Source organism: Coturnix japonica, chromosome 17 (genome assembly GCF_054131305.1).
Source record: "Coturnix japonica strain WE chromosome 17, WE-NBRP24, whole genome shotgun sequence".
In the NCBI taxonomy this organism is placed as follows: domain Eukaryota; kingdom Metazoa; phylum Chordata; class Aves; order Galliformes; family Phasianidae; genus Coturnix; species Coturnix japonica.
In genome coordinates, this window is record NC_140679.1 from 2,767,809 (window position 1) to 2,780,732 (window position 12,924).

Below are 12,924 nucleotides of genomic sequence, written 5' to 3' on the forward strand. Positions count from 1 at the left end.
GCAGAAATCAACCTCAAGAAGAGAAATCTGAGGTGAAATAGGACATGGAAGAGGTCACCCTCCCTGCTCATATCTTCAGCTGTCAGCGTGGCCTCAGTCTCTGCAATTCCTGCCTTGCACTTGTACACACCAGCATCATCGGGCTTCAGCTTCAGAATCTTGAGCTCTGCTGAATGCTTATCCCTCTTGATCTTGTACTTCTCAGAGGGCTCGATGGGTGTGTGGCCCTTGAACCATTTCACAACCTTTGGAGAAGGCCTGAAGTCACAGGACAGGATGACAGAATGATGTTCCAAAGCTGTCTTGTCCTCCAACTTCCTGGTGATTTCTATATGGTAATCTGCAAAGCAGGGGTGGAAGAGAAGAAAGGATGAGGACAATTGGAAGAAGAGGAAAGTCCCTTGCATCTATTCCATTCCATTTAATGTCATGTTCACAATGGTTTTTTGAACCACTCCAAAGATAAAACAAATGATTGTCTATAGGGAATGCCATTGACTACATTTCTATAAATACTGTACAGTATCTACCAAATGCAAGGTCCAGCTCTTGTTCTGTGCTAATTAAATTGCTCCCATTTGTTGAGGCTTTTATTCAAATAAGAGTGAGTTGAAAATATAACAAGTACTTTAGGATGTGAATGGAGACTCTTACACTGGGGACAACAGCAGATAAAAAGCCTGGAAGTTTCTTTCAGGTGAAATCAATGACAAACTGCATCAAATTTAGGTGCTACCAAACTTAACCTTGTCTAGTTCAGAAATACAATTAATTTCACCTGATTTGACTTCTTTGGTATAGCCAAGGACAAAACCTCAGCTCTGTAGATCTGAATAGTAAGCACATCACAACTATTCAAACAGATCTTTTACTGAGATGCAGCTGTCTCATTTAGTGTCCAACGACTTTGAACTGGAAATGGAGCAGACCCTCCAGACACACACACAATATTTCAAAGACCCCAGTGAAGGAAGACTGTACGTTAATTAATTCTTCATCTTCATGATGTAAACCAAGCCAGGATATGTTACCTCTGACAAGCAGATTGGCTGTGGATTTTGATTTGCCAATTGAGAACTGAATGGTGCTTGTCATATCAGTGTTGGTTTTCGGTATGGTCAGCTGGTGGATGGTGCCTTCTTGCTGCATAATCAAGTTTCTGCCAGCCTGTTAGACTTCCCCACGTAGATACCACTTGGGAGGTTTCACAGAAGGAATGGATATCTCGCATTCAGATTTGGCTTCTTCAGGCTCAGTCACATCCTCATCACACAGCTCCTTTACTAGACTAATGGATTGCTCTTTAAGAAGGATGGAACAAGAGAAAGCAGAGATGTAGAAGGAATGTAAAAAACCCTTACATTATCACCCTACTTACTCACATCAGCATTACTGCACATGAACACTACACCTATCAGCTCAAAATGCCTTTAAAACATCATTAAAAAATAATATAAAGAAAGGAATGTTGTTAAGAAGTCACATGAACACTACACCTATCAGCTCAAAATGCCTTAAAACATCATTAAATAATATTGTAAAGAAAGGAATGTTAAGAAGTCAGACAATAAGATTGACAACCTGAAAAGAGCCCAGATCTTCTGATTCCCAGTCCAACATCTAAATCAAACCATGACCTTCCCATCCCAATATCAAACTCCTCGCATTACGAAATGGAAAAGAGGTTCAATGAAACACGGACATTGATAATTACTTTGGTTAAATACAGCAACTTATCTCTGAACAACAAGTTTTCACCTAGTAAAGGTCTCTGTAGCTCAAATGTAATGACTCTACTTAGGAGAAATTCATTTTCCAGGAAGTTCTTGCCCTTATAACGGTAACAGTGGCAAAGCTGGGGACTGAACTCTTGAGTAGTGTGCTAACTCAAATGTCTCCATTTTCTTTATCACACTTAACATCATATATATACCCTAACATTGTATATATTAAAAAACAAAACAAAACCCTGTGCTCTTTTCAAACAGCAAGAGAAAATGAAGAAAAAGTCAAGCTATGTTTTTTATCCCTCAACGTTCAAACACAAATCTGAAGTCTAAACGTAGAAAATAAACCTCGTAAGAAAATAATCTGTTTTACTTAGCAAAAGTAAATTCCAAAAGAGAAGCTGGATATTTAGTGGGCAGAAAGGCAGGTAGGTAGGAGTTTTTATTTCTGTGAAAGGTCCTGGTGGTGTTTAACTTCCTTGACATTAAAGCAAAGGATGTTAGCTCGTTTATAACATAATTTAATCAAAATCGTCATCAGAAGCATAATTACCTTTAACTGTAAGATGGGCACGAGATTTTGCCTTTTCTGCTACAGATTTTATTTCTGCTGCATCCTTGACTTGGACACATGTGTAATTCAGCGAGTAGCTCTTTCCTGAAGCAGAGAACCACAGAGTCACTAAGGCTGGAAAAGACCACTAAGGTCATCTAGTCCAACCGCCAGCTCATCCCTACCAAACTGTGCTCTTGAGAGCAAACCCACAACTACACTTGGCTTCCTTGAGCAAAGAGCTCTGAGGCACACGGCCAGGCTGAGCATCATCCATCTGGTTTCACAGCATCACTGCCTGTTCTCTCATGTCAATGAAACCACCCATTCCCCCACGTCCACATCCCCACCAAAGTGTAATCTAAACATGGCTTCTACAAGGACTGACCAAATGTGGCTGTCGTCACCTTCAAAGTATCTGATGCAGAAGGATCACACTCACTGTCAGACAAAACCTCTTTGGAGAGGTGAACTGACTGCCCTGTTCACCCCCACTTTGGAAATAACTGCACTCATTTCCTACCTGCTCCCGGCAGTGTGGGATGGTGGGATAGCATCACACTTCCCACACTAAGCATCCCACCATGTCACTTGTTCCACCCTAACCTCAGTCCCAAAACAAAAGGGGAACTCCCTTCTGAACCCTCTTCACTTCATTTCAGATGTCTTATATGCTTGATCTCCAACCCACCCCCCACTCAGGAGAAAGATCCCCCTCTTACACCCTACCATCTTGCCGCATTCTGATGTTGTCATCAGCCTTCAGCTTGTTGTCATCTTTGTACCACTGGGTCTGAACCTCATCGTGTGAAATCTCAGACAATAGATGCACTCCCATATTCATTCACTTCCACATCTTCCAAAGGATTAACAATCTTGATATCTCCAGCTGTGAAACATTAGAGATATATTTGTCAGGGTATTTCTTTAACTGAGTGCAGCATCTTTACCTTACACAAATTTGCATAGAAAATAAGTAGGATTATGTTTTATTCTAAACCATCATCCATTCCTGAGTCATTTCTCTCTTCAACACAGTCAATGCATTATTGCCCTTGAACTTAAAGATAGACTTACTAGCTACAATGGAGCTCCCTGCAAACAGTTTTCATGGAAACTCATTTATTCTAAAACCTTTCAAGCAAAATTAAGGGTAGAAAAACAATAGAACTGACTGAATCTTTAAGGTCATTTAGTTCCAGTCCCCCTGCTATAGGCAGGGACACCTCCCTCCACACCAACTCTTCTCCTCAGGGTCAAGGCTTCTCTCAAATCATTCTCCTCTAAGCCTGTGCCTGTGCTTGGGATTGCCCTGACCTAGGTGCAGGGCCTTGTACTTGGCCACACTCAAGTTCATGAGGCTGCCAAGGGCCCACCTCTCCAGCCTGTCCAGGTCCCTCTGGGTAGCATCCCTTCCCTCTAGCACATCAACAGCACCGCTCAGCTTGGTGTCATCTGCAAACTTGCTGAGGGTGCATTTGATTCCACTGTCCATGTTGCCTACAAAAATATTAAATAACACTGGTCCCAACACCACCCTCCACCTGGACACTGAGCTATTGACTGCAGCTCTCTGAGTGTGACCATCCAGACAGTTCCCTATCCTGCAACTGGTCCATCCATCAAAACCATTATTCTCCAGTTTGGTGACCAGGATGTCATGCAGGACGGGATCAAATGCTCTGCACAGGTCCATGTAGATGATGTCAGTTGCTCTCCCATTATCTACTGATGCTGTTACTCCATCATGAAAGGCCACCAAGTTTGTCAGGCATGGCTTGAATTTGAGGAAGCCATATTGGTTACCACCAATCTCCTCATCTTTATTTTCCAAACTATGCCAAGGAGAACTAGACAGAACTCTACAATGTCGTGTCACTACAAACCTGTCTGAATCATTGGCTTCTCTGCATGCTCATCACTAGTCTCTCCTTAGCTTGTGTGCCCACAATGTATGGGGAATGTCAGCCACAAATCTTACCTAGGGGACATCTTTGTTCAAAGTCCCTTGAACATCACACAATCCCTTTTAACTCTCCAGGTCTGCATTTATTTATGTCAGAATCAGACCATATTTCTGTGCTGCTATTTCCCTTTCCTTCTGAAGGGCCTGGATACAACTGAGATTAACCTCAGGAGCAGAGTTCCTGCATAAAACAGCCAGTACTGAAACAGCAACCCAACCTGGTTGCAGACTGAGAGAGAAAATGAGAGTTCACCAAAGTCATGGGACAGGACAGATGTTCATGTTCATGCTAACACTGAACCCAAGTGGCCACATGAGGACAGCATCTAGTAGGAAATCAGAAAAAAGCATCCTTTCAGACGTCCCTTGGGAAGGTGGCATCTACCAGGGCACTGCAGACCTGTGTGTTCAGTAACCATTCTGATGCTTCAGAGCCCAATGATGACCTACAAACTGGGGCTTAACCAGTGCAACACATGGAGGGAAAATATGTCTTGAGCATAAAGAAGAAAGAGAAAGGTATCCAAAAGGACTAACCAAGAAGTGCCCAAACTGCCCATGAAGCATTTCTTCCTGTGGTGCAAAATACCACAAGAGGATTTATTTGCTCTTTCAGTTAAACATACCATGAACCTTTAGGGTAGCTGATGTCTTGTCTTCAGCTGCTTGGCACGTGTATGTTCCCTGATCTTCAAATTCACACTAGTGAATAATAAGACTTCCCTTATTTCCCTGGGAAGTAATGCCCACTTCTTTTACTTTGATGGAGCTCCTTCCCATCCTAGAAAGGAAAATATCCAGTCAGATCTCCATGAGTCCTTCCATCTCTGCACTGAGCAAAGGGAGCCTTCAGATCTATGCTTAATTCACCCACTCCCCTAGAATTAATGGAACTGCGCTTACTGGAACATATGCTGAAGCTTAAGCACAGTGCAGTGTTTTCAACATGTAGGAATGGCTATAGAACTTGCATAAATTCTGGCTGACCTATGACAGCTTAAAGCACTGCGGAGGACTGTTAACAAGCCCGTTTGGACATCACCTTGAATAAATGACGTTATCCTCAAGTATGGGAATGAACAGCTGAGCACCGGGGAGGTACACAAAGTGCCAGAGCAAATTCTCACACTGTCAGGTGCAAAGAAAACTCAGATTTCACCCTAAAACCCAGTTCACAACAAGGCTACAAAATCCTGGCTGAGAATTTCTGTGTTAGAGTTGAAGCTCAAGACTGTACTCCAACCAACAATATTTTGTGCAGCAAGACCTCAGGAGTTCACAAGAAACCCAAAACAAACTTCCATTTCAACTTGATAAATGAACTCAGGACATAATAACAAAGAGTGCTGATCTGGGCAAGTAAAAGAGCATAAAGAAAGGAGAGCAATGCAAAAGCTATCAAGCAAAAGCTCAGACTCGCATCCCTTGGAAGTGAAATTAAAGGCTCTCATTCAATTCCAGAGAAGTCAGAAAGGAAAATACCATTACATGCCAAACCTTGAACCACTTGACGTCCACCTTGGGCCTGGACAGCTCACACTCAAATGTGACCTTGTCCTTCTGAGTGACGCTAATGTCTGCCAATGGCTTGCTGATTTTCACAGGCAATTCTGAGAAGGAGAAAGAAGGATGTGGATTTAGTTGGGAATGAGGTCTCTAGGAGCATCTGGCATAATGAATAATGAACGGCAGTGCCTACTCTCCATGCTTACTAGAACTTGTAATTAACAACAAAAAAACCTATTGTTTTGAGCACATTATCATTGCTTGTGCTAGGGACAATAATGTTCCAACAATCCTCTTCATATTGGAGGGATACTCTGGTGGCAATGGCCCAGTGCAAAACATTCTTTGCAGCTGGAAGGGAAGCTGGTTCTGCTGTTCAAATAATCTGGGACAGGAGCAGATAATGACACCTTGCACCAACCAATACCTGTCACAGTGAGCCTCCCTGATGAATTGATGCCTTCTGCTTTAAAGGAAATGAGTCCTGCATCTTCAAGAGTCACAGAACAAAGTGTCAAGGAATGTTTCTTCCCCTGGACACCCATCGTGAAATTTGGTGCAGGCTTCAGCCGCACGCCGTCCTTCTGCCAAGTCCCTTCCACATCCTCATGGGACACCTCCACCAAAAAGGTGACAGTTCCCTTCTCAGGGAATTCCAGGGGCTGCAGACCTTTCACCAGCTTCATCTGCCACCCTGAAAGACAACGGGGAGAGGTTGGAGATCTCACACCAGCAGCTGAGAAATAGAATCATCAAAGGAATCAGAGAAAGGTTTAGGTTGGAAGGGACCTTTGAGATCATCCAGTTCCAACCCCCCTGCTGTAGGCAGGGATGCTTCCCTCTACACCAGATTGCACAAAGCCCCATACAGCCTGGCCTTGAATGCTTGAATAGCATCAGGACTTCCAAAACAAGTTACTTCCCTCTTCCTCTCCCAAATACAGACAGTATCTGCTAATTAAGCAACAGCCTTTGAAAAGAAGAAAACTTGTTCATAACCAGGTCCATGGGTGCTCTTAAATGGATCCTTCCAGATAGAAAAAACATTTCAGGTGGCCTCCTAGATTTTACCCCTTTTTGTGTTGCACACAAGACTGAAAAAAAAAAAAATAAATTACTTTTGCAAAGTTCTTCTTGTCATAAGGAAACAAACATTTGGGGAATGGCAGAACCAGGTAAAGTTTACCTTCACGTCAAGAAATTTGAAATATCACTCACATGTTCTTGGTGTGGTGTTTCTGCTATAATTATTTGGACTAATTAAGCTTTTCCCTGTTGAAAGCCTAGAAGTATATCACAAGAAGGACCAACTTACCCATGACCTTTTATTTGTCTTACTCAAGCATCTCCTCCTGACCATAACTGACAATCAAATATTCAGCCAGACTACAGATTTGAGCAGCTGAGTTGTTTCTAGGATCTCCTGCAGTCTTAAGCTTGGAACACACACTTGTCTTTTGACTAAGTGTCTTTTATAGTGCACTAAAACAACAGGTTTTCACATGCCTATTCCTCATTTACCTTGCTCTGAAATCATTCTCAAACCATGCGGGATCAGTCCAGGGAGAAGGGGAGGAGAGGGGAAGGGAAAGGGGAAGTCCATGGTCCTCTAAAATCAGGCTTCTTAGCCTAAAGCTCAACAGCAAATAGCAGTCCACATCCCCACAATGCTATACTCCGAGCATTTAAAGAACATCAGCTGACCTCATTATGAGCTCTAACATAGCCAAAGGAATTCATATATTCAAATATTCTCTTGAGTGATGAGAAATATGGAGCATAACTTCAGACTTCTGCTGTTAAACTCTCACTTCTATCATAAACCAGGGGAAGAGTTCAATGCTGTTTTAGATGGAGGACTCATATTTTAAATAACTCATCTCATTAAGGCTTGGATTTCCTACTACAATTAGCTAAATTCCAGTTTGGATCATGCTTCACCTTGGATCACTTAGGGATTCAGCCACTTAATGGAACTAACTCAATTTGTCTACAGAGAAGCTGTTTTCTATAGCAACAATAAGCTGTGATTGCAACTGGATGTCGGGAGAGCACAAATCCCGCAGTTATCCTGTACCAACATCCTCTCCTTCCATCAGAACAGCAAGTTTTTAAACCAGACTCATGCAAGCTTGCATGACACACCTTGTGCAAAACTGTTGGCAGCCGTCAGTTGCCAGTTGCTTCCTGTATAGACACTGTTCCATCAGTTTTGGTTTCTTGCCTCGCTAGAACAACAGCCAGTGTCTGAAAACTCCCACAACTGAAGCAACCACGCTGATATACCACAGTCACTGGAGGTGCTCAAGAGCCACGGGTATGTGGCACTGGGGACGTGGTTAGTAAGTACAGTGAGGGTGGGCAGGGGTTGGACTCAGCTATCTCAGTGGTCTTTTCCAGCCTTGGGTGCAACTTGTAAGAGGGAATGAAGCAGCAAACTGCCCAGCACTGAGCTGCATTCTTCTGACACGTGGTATCAGTGAACTGCTGTATTTCCCTATCTTCTCTGGAACTATTATTCATCTAACCTAACTGAAACAGTCAGCCTGAACCTAGATATAAATCAGGATCATAGTCACACGTGGTTGCTTATATATTCAGAAAGACACTCTAGAGGGAAATTCAGTGCATATAAAATTAAAGTAGAAGTTCCTTAGTCAAAAATATTCCACAGCCACATTTTCTTCTCGCTAACACTACATTAAAAAGGAGAATCCAATTAGTGGTGTGGGTCATTGATATTGTTCCAGGGGGAATTGTGGCTGTTCCATGCCCACAGGGTAGAAGACAGACAGTCTTCCTCTAAGCCACAGAAACAGCTGCTTAGTGCTCCCAAAGCCAATGCTCACCAGTTGTTTCCAACTTGAAGGTCATCTTCTGGCCAGCAGCCTCGCAGATGTATTCTCCAGCATCTTTCTTCTCCAGCTGCTCCACAACCAGACGCCGTGTTTTGCCCACAGATTCCAGTTTGAACTTTCTGGAGGAGGCAAGCAGTCTTCCATCCTTGTACCATTTTACTTCGGTTGGATCCTGTGCTACTTCACAGCTGAGGGAGGCACTTGCTGCCAGGGCAGCACTCACCTCTTTCTGCACCTTCTCCTGGTTTATAAACACAGGTTTTGGCTCTGAGGGAAGAAAAGAAAAAGTATTGACTGATGGACTGAAATGAGACCATCTTGCAGGTCTGTATGTACAGGTTGGAACAGGTTTAGGTTACTACTTGTGCCCAAACTAATAGCCTTCACTAGAGAATATCAGCTCTTCTGTTGAAACAAAGTGTCAAATCTAGGCAAGAAAGAACCTAGGAACTGAAGGAACCAAGAGGGTCCTTGAACACCAGTCCCATGGTTGCAAGTCACTATGCAAACATATTGAACCCAAAAGAACATCTGACCTGCAGGCAACCAAAACCTGAGTTTCTTTTACTGAAGACCCACTGTGAAAAATCAAAACACATAAACATGTGATAGTCAAAACACTGGCTGCCTTTTCATGACCCAGACCAGTACTCCTGGCTTCCTGAACAGACTCCTCATGGCCTCTACCATTGCCACAACTGTGACTGTCAAAGGCACAAAGGAAATATGCTCACCAACGCAGTCCTTTGTTCTTTGTGTGTGATTTGCAGATATCTATCTTACTTTGAGCTCTGGGAATAGTCAGCTCTACCAGGTCTCTTACTGTGAGTAGCAGACTCACCTATCCAGATGCAGCCTCCAACATAAAGGCATAGTAAAAAGGCAGTGTACTACTAGGAGAAGTTCCTGCTTCTCCTGCCACGAAAGGCTGCACGTACAACATGCACTCCAGCCTCACTGCACATACTTCTCTTAGTCAAATGTTTCGGTGAACAAGAATTACAGTTTGGGATCTCAGGCACAGGAGAGATTTGAATAATATCTTGAATATTGCTTCCACTGTACATATATTACTAATTATTGTTCTACAGACAGACTGAAACGGGTCTTTGTGCCATACTAAATCCAAATACTTGCTACAAACCCAGGCAATCAAGTATAGGGGAAAAACCTCAGCACAGACTACTGCAACTGGATCACAGTATAATAGAAACTAGATTTTACTTTACTGATCTCTGCTGTATTTCAGACAACACCTGTCTTACCTGTGACATGAATCTTGAAGGTGAGTTTCTGGCCAGCAGCCTCGCAGCTGTACTCCCCTGCATCTTTCTTCTCCACCTGGCTCACCACCAGCTGACGCTGTTTGCCCTCTGACTCAGCCTTGAACTTCTTGCTCGAGGTGATCAGTTTCCCCTCCTTGTACCACTTCACCTCCGTCTTCTCCTGGGCCACCTCGCAGCTCAGCGTGACATTTTCTGTTGGTGCAGCCTTCATCTCCTTCTGCACCTTCTCCTTGTTGATAAAAGCATCTTCTGCTTCTGGAATTGAAGGCAAATGGGCACATTTAAGAAATGAATCTTTTCTACACAGCCTTCCCCAAATGCCCAAATTAGTCTTTGGACTGTACCGTTGAGGACAGCTTTCCCACTCACATTTCCTGACAGTGCTATGAACTGAATGCCAACATCTGAACTATATCAATTGCCAGTGAAGAACTTCCTCCCTGCCAGACCAAAACAGCTTAGATAGCCCTAAACTTGTTTTCATTTCCACCAGTATCATGTTCCAAAATCTTCAAAAATTAAAAAACACCCCTTTCCCCACTGTCCAGCAGCACACCAGCATACGCAGTCATTGAAAAGTCTGTTTCATACAAGGGGACAGGCATTAAATTGTCCAAACAAGCTGACAGCTGTAAGTTGCTTTGCCAGCAAAAGCCAGGTGAGGGGTCAAGGTTAAATTCTGTTTGTGATTAAGTCATAGTGAGGAAATGTATTTTTCTCACCTACTTATTTCTGAAAACAATTCTAATATCTCCTGAGTTTTCAGAGGCAGTAATAAAATGGTTTCCCCTATGGAATCATAGAACGGTTTGGGTATAGAAGGAAGCTTTAAAGATCATCCAGTCCAACCTCTTGCCGTGGTCAGGGACATCATTCACTAAATGAGGCTGCCCAGGGTCCCCATCCAGCCTGGCCTTGGACACTCCAATGATGAGTCACCCACAACCTTCACTGGACAATCTGTTCCAGTGTATCACCACCCTCATCATAAAGAACTTTTCTCATGTCCAAACTGAGTCTACCCTCTTCACTTTTGAAACCATTGCCCCTTCTTATGTTGCTACAGACCCTGGTAAAAAGCCTTTTTCCACTTTCTTATCAGACTCTCTTCATAAATAGAACGCCTGTCTTCCTCCATTTTGGAATGAAAAGCACCAGCTTGAAGCCTTTCTATTTTTAAGCATTTCTTTTGTACCTGCTATAGAGAAGAAAACAAAAGAAAATACTGGAAAACCTTTTTAGTTGCAGGTTTCTTTAATTTAATAGAAACCACCAATGCCGCCTTCTAGCATTGTGACCAAATGCTGTCTCTGAGACTATTTAGGAAGAAGCATTTGCAGGGGTGTGCTTGTGCCCTGAAGATATCTTTTCAAATTATTGACTTCTCATTTTGCTAACATTGCATCTACTTGAGATCCCCAGGGAAATTCCCGAATTATTTCCAGCCTGTCTTAAGCTGAGGCTACCCAAGTCCTCTGCGTTCATAGCTTCAGAAGGCAAACAGAAAACTATATGAATTAAACAGAATTTAAGCACCGTCTACATCGCTGAATGCTGGGGTTAAATGTGTCAAAGCACTTAACTTTCCCCTCCTTCTTTGTTGGGGGGTTCAATACAGTCGAAACAATTTCTCTCATCTGTGACACGAATCTTGAAGGTGAGTTTCTGGCCAGCAGCCTCGCAGCTGTACTCCCCTGCATCTTTCTTCTCCACCTGGCTCACCACCAGCCGACGCTGTTTGCCCTCTGACTCCACCTTGAACTTCTTGCTCGAGGTGATCAGTTTCCCCTCCTTGTACCACTTCACCTCCGTCTTCTCCTGGGCCACCTCGCAGCTCAGCGTGGCATTTTCTGTTGGTGCAGCCTTCACCTCCTTCTGCACCTTCTGCTTGTTGATAAAGGCATCCTCTGCTTCTGGAATTGAACTGGAAAACATTGGGTAAAATAGACATTAGATATGAACAGCTTGTGACTGGAAGACATTAAAAGTTGCTTCTATGTTGTATTGGACCATTTCCTGGAGCAACTCTGCTTCACAGTGTTTATCACACATTATAATGCATCCTCAGCACAGTCCCTATGGTCATCCCATCCCTCTGGGTAGTCTTTACTATCAGCTTGGACTCCTAATTTTCAGATTTCTTCTAATGAAGACAATGACAGATCTTCGTCTGTCTGTCTTTTTGATATTGCTCCACTCTGCACTGGATACAAGTACAGCTCAATTATGAAGACCTCAAAATCAGGAAACCATAGAAATTTAAGAGCAGAAAACCATCTTTTGACTCTACCCTTTGGTAATGATATAGCCCTTAATATGGTGAATATTTGGCCTACATTAGATTTTGTAGCTCAGTTTTATGCATAAATCATGGTTTTGTACTCACAGCAACCCCTGATTCTTCAGAGAACTGGCTGAGGTCATCTCCTCTTAATACCTAACACATATAGAAGAAAGTGTTTAAAGCCCACCTTACCCTTTGTGTCAACAAATGGAGTTAGCATCAGAAAGATATCAAGTGTAATTAGTTAGGCATACACACTTCAGTTAAGGTGATTCAGTTAATCACTTTGCTAAGTGGGATCGATTGATACATTGAATCTTTTATTGATTACTTTAATGACTGTTTTATCTGATTCTCCTTTTACCAACAACTGGTTGCTGAGAGCGTTCATGCTAGTTCCTATTTGAGGCGTGGGAGAACAGATAAACCCTAAATAAATGGGCTTCCATTTCTATTCCATGGTTTGCCCTACAAAAGGCTGTAGAAGTGCAGAATATTTCTGACGCACTTACATCATGGACTTCTCTAGTGCTAGCCAGCTTCTAACAGCAGAGCAATTTTGAATAAGCTTCCTATGCTTGTTTGGGTCCCAGGAAAGATCCCAGGGTCCTGATGCTGATACCAAGACAGAGGCTCCAAGCATGAATGCAGGACTAGCAGGTGTGAGGGGGATTGACATTGCCTTTTATTTGCAGTGGAGACATGGAAGACCACTCATTCAGATCATTCATGCAAGCATATTCA

At 43.0% G+C, this 12,924-nt stretch overlaps 1 protein-coding gene across 1 annotated transcript; it reads right to left on the reverse strand.

The window, feature by feature from the left end:
* Positions 1-11,474: 11,474 nt before the first annotated feature.
* LOC146758026 (myosin-binding protein C, fast-type-like) lies at positions 11,475-12,615 on the reverse strand. Its single transcript, XM_085518648.1, has 2 exons — positions 12,283-12,615; positions 11,475-11,820 (listed from the first exon to the last, which is right to left on the reverse strand). The coding sequence occupies exons 1-2, from the start codon at positions 12,318-12,320 to the stop codon at positions 11,475-11,477; spliced, it is 384 nt and encodes a 127-aa protein (XP_085374774.1). The 5' UTR covers positions 12,321-12,615.
* Between the last annotated feature and the right edge of the window lie 309 nt (positions 12,616-12,924).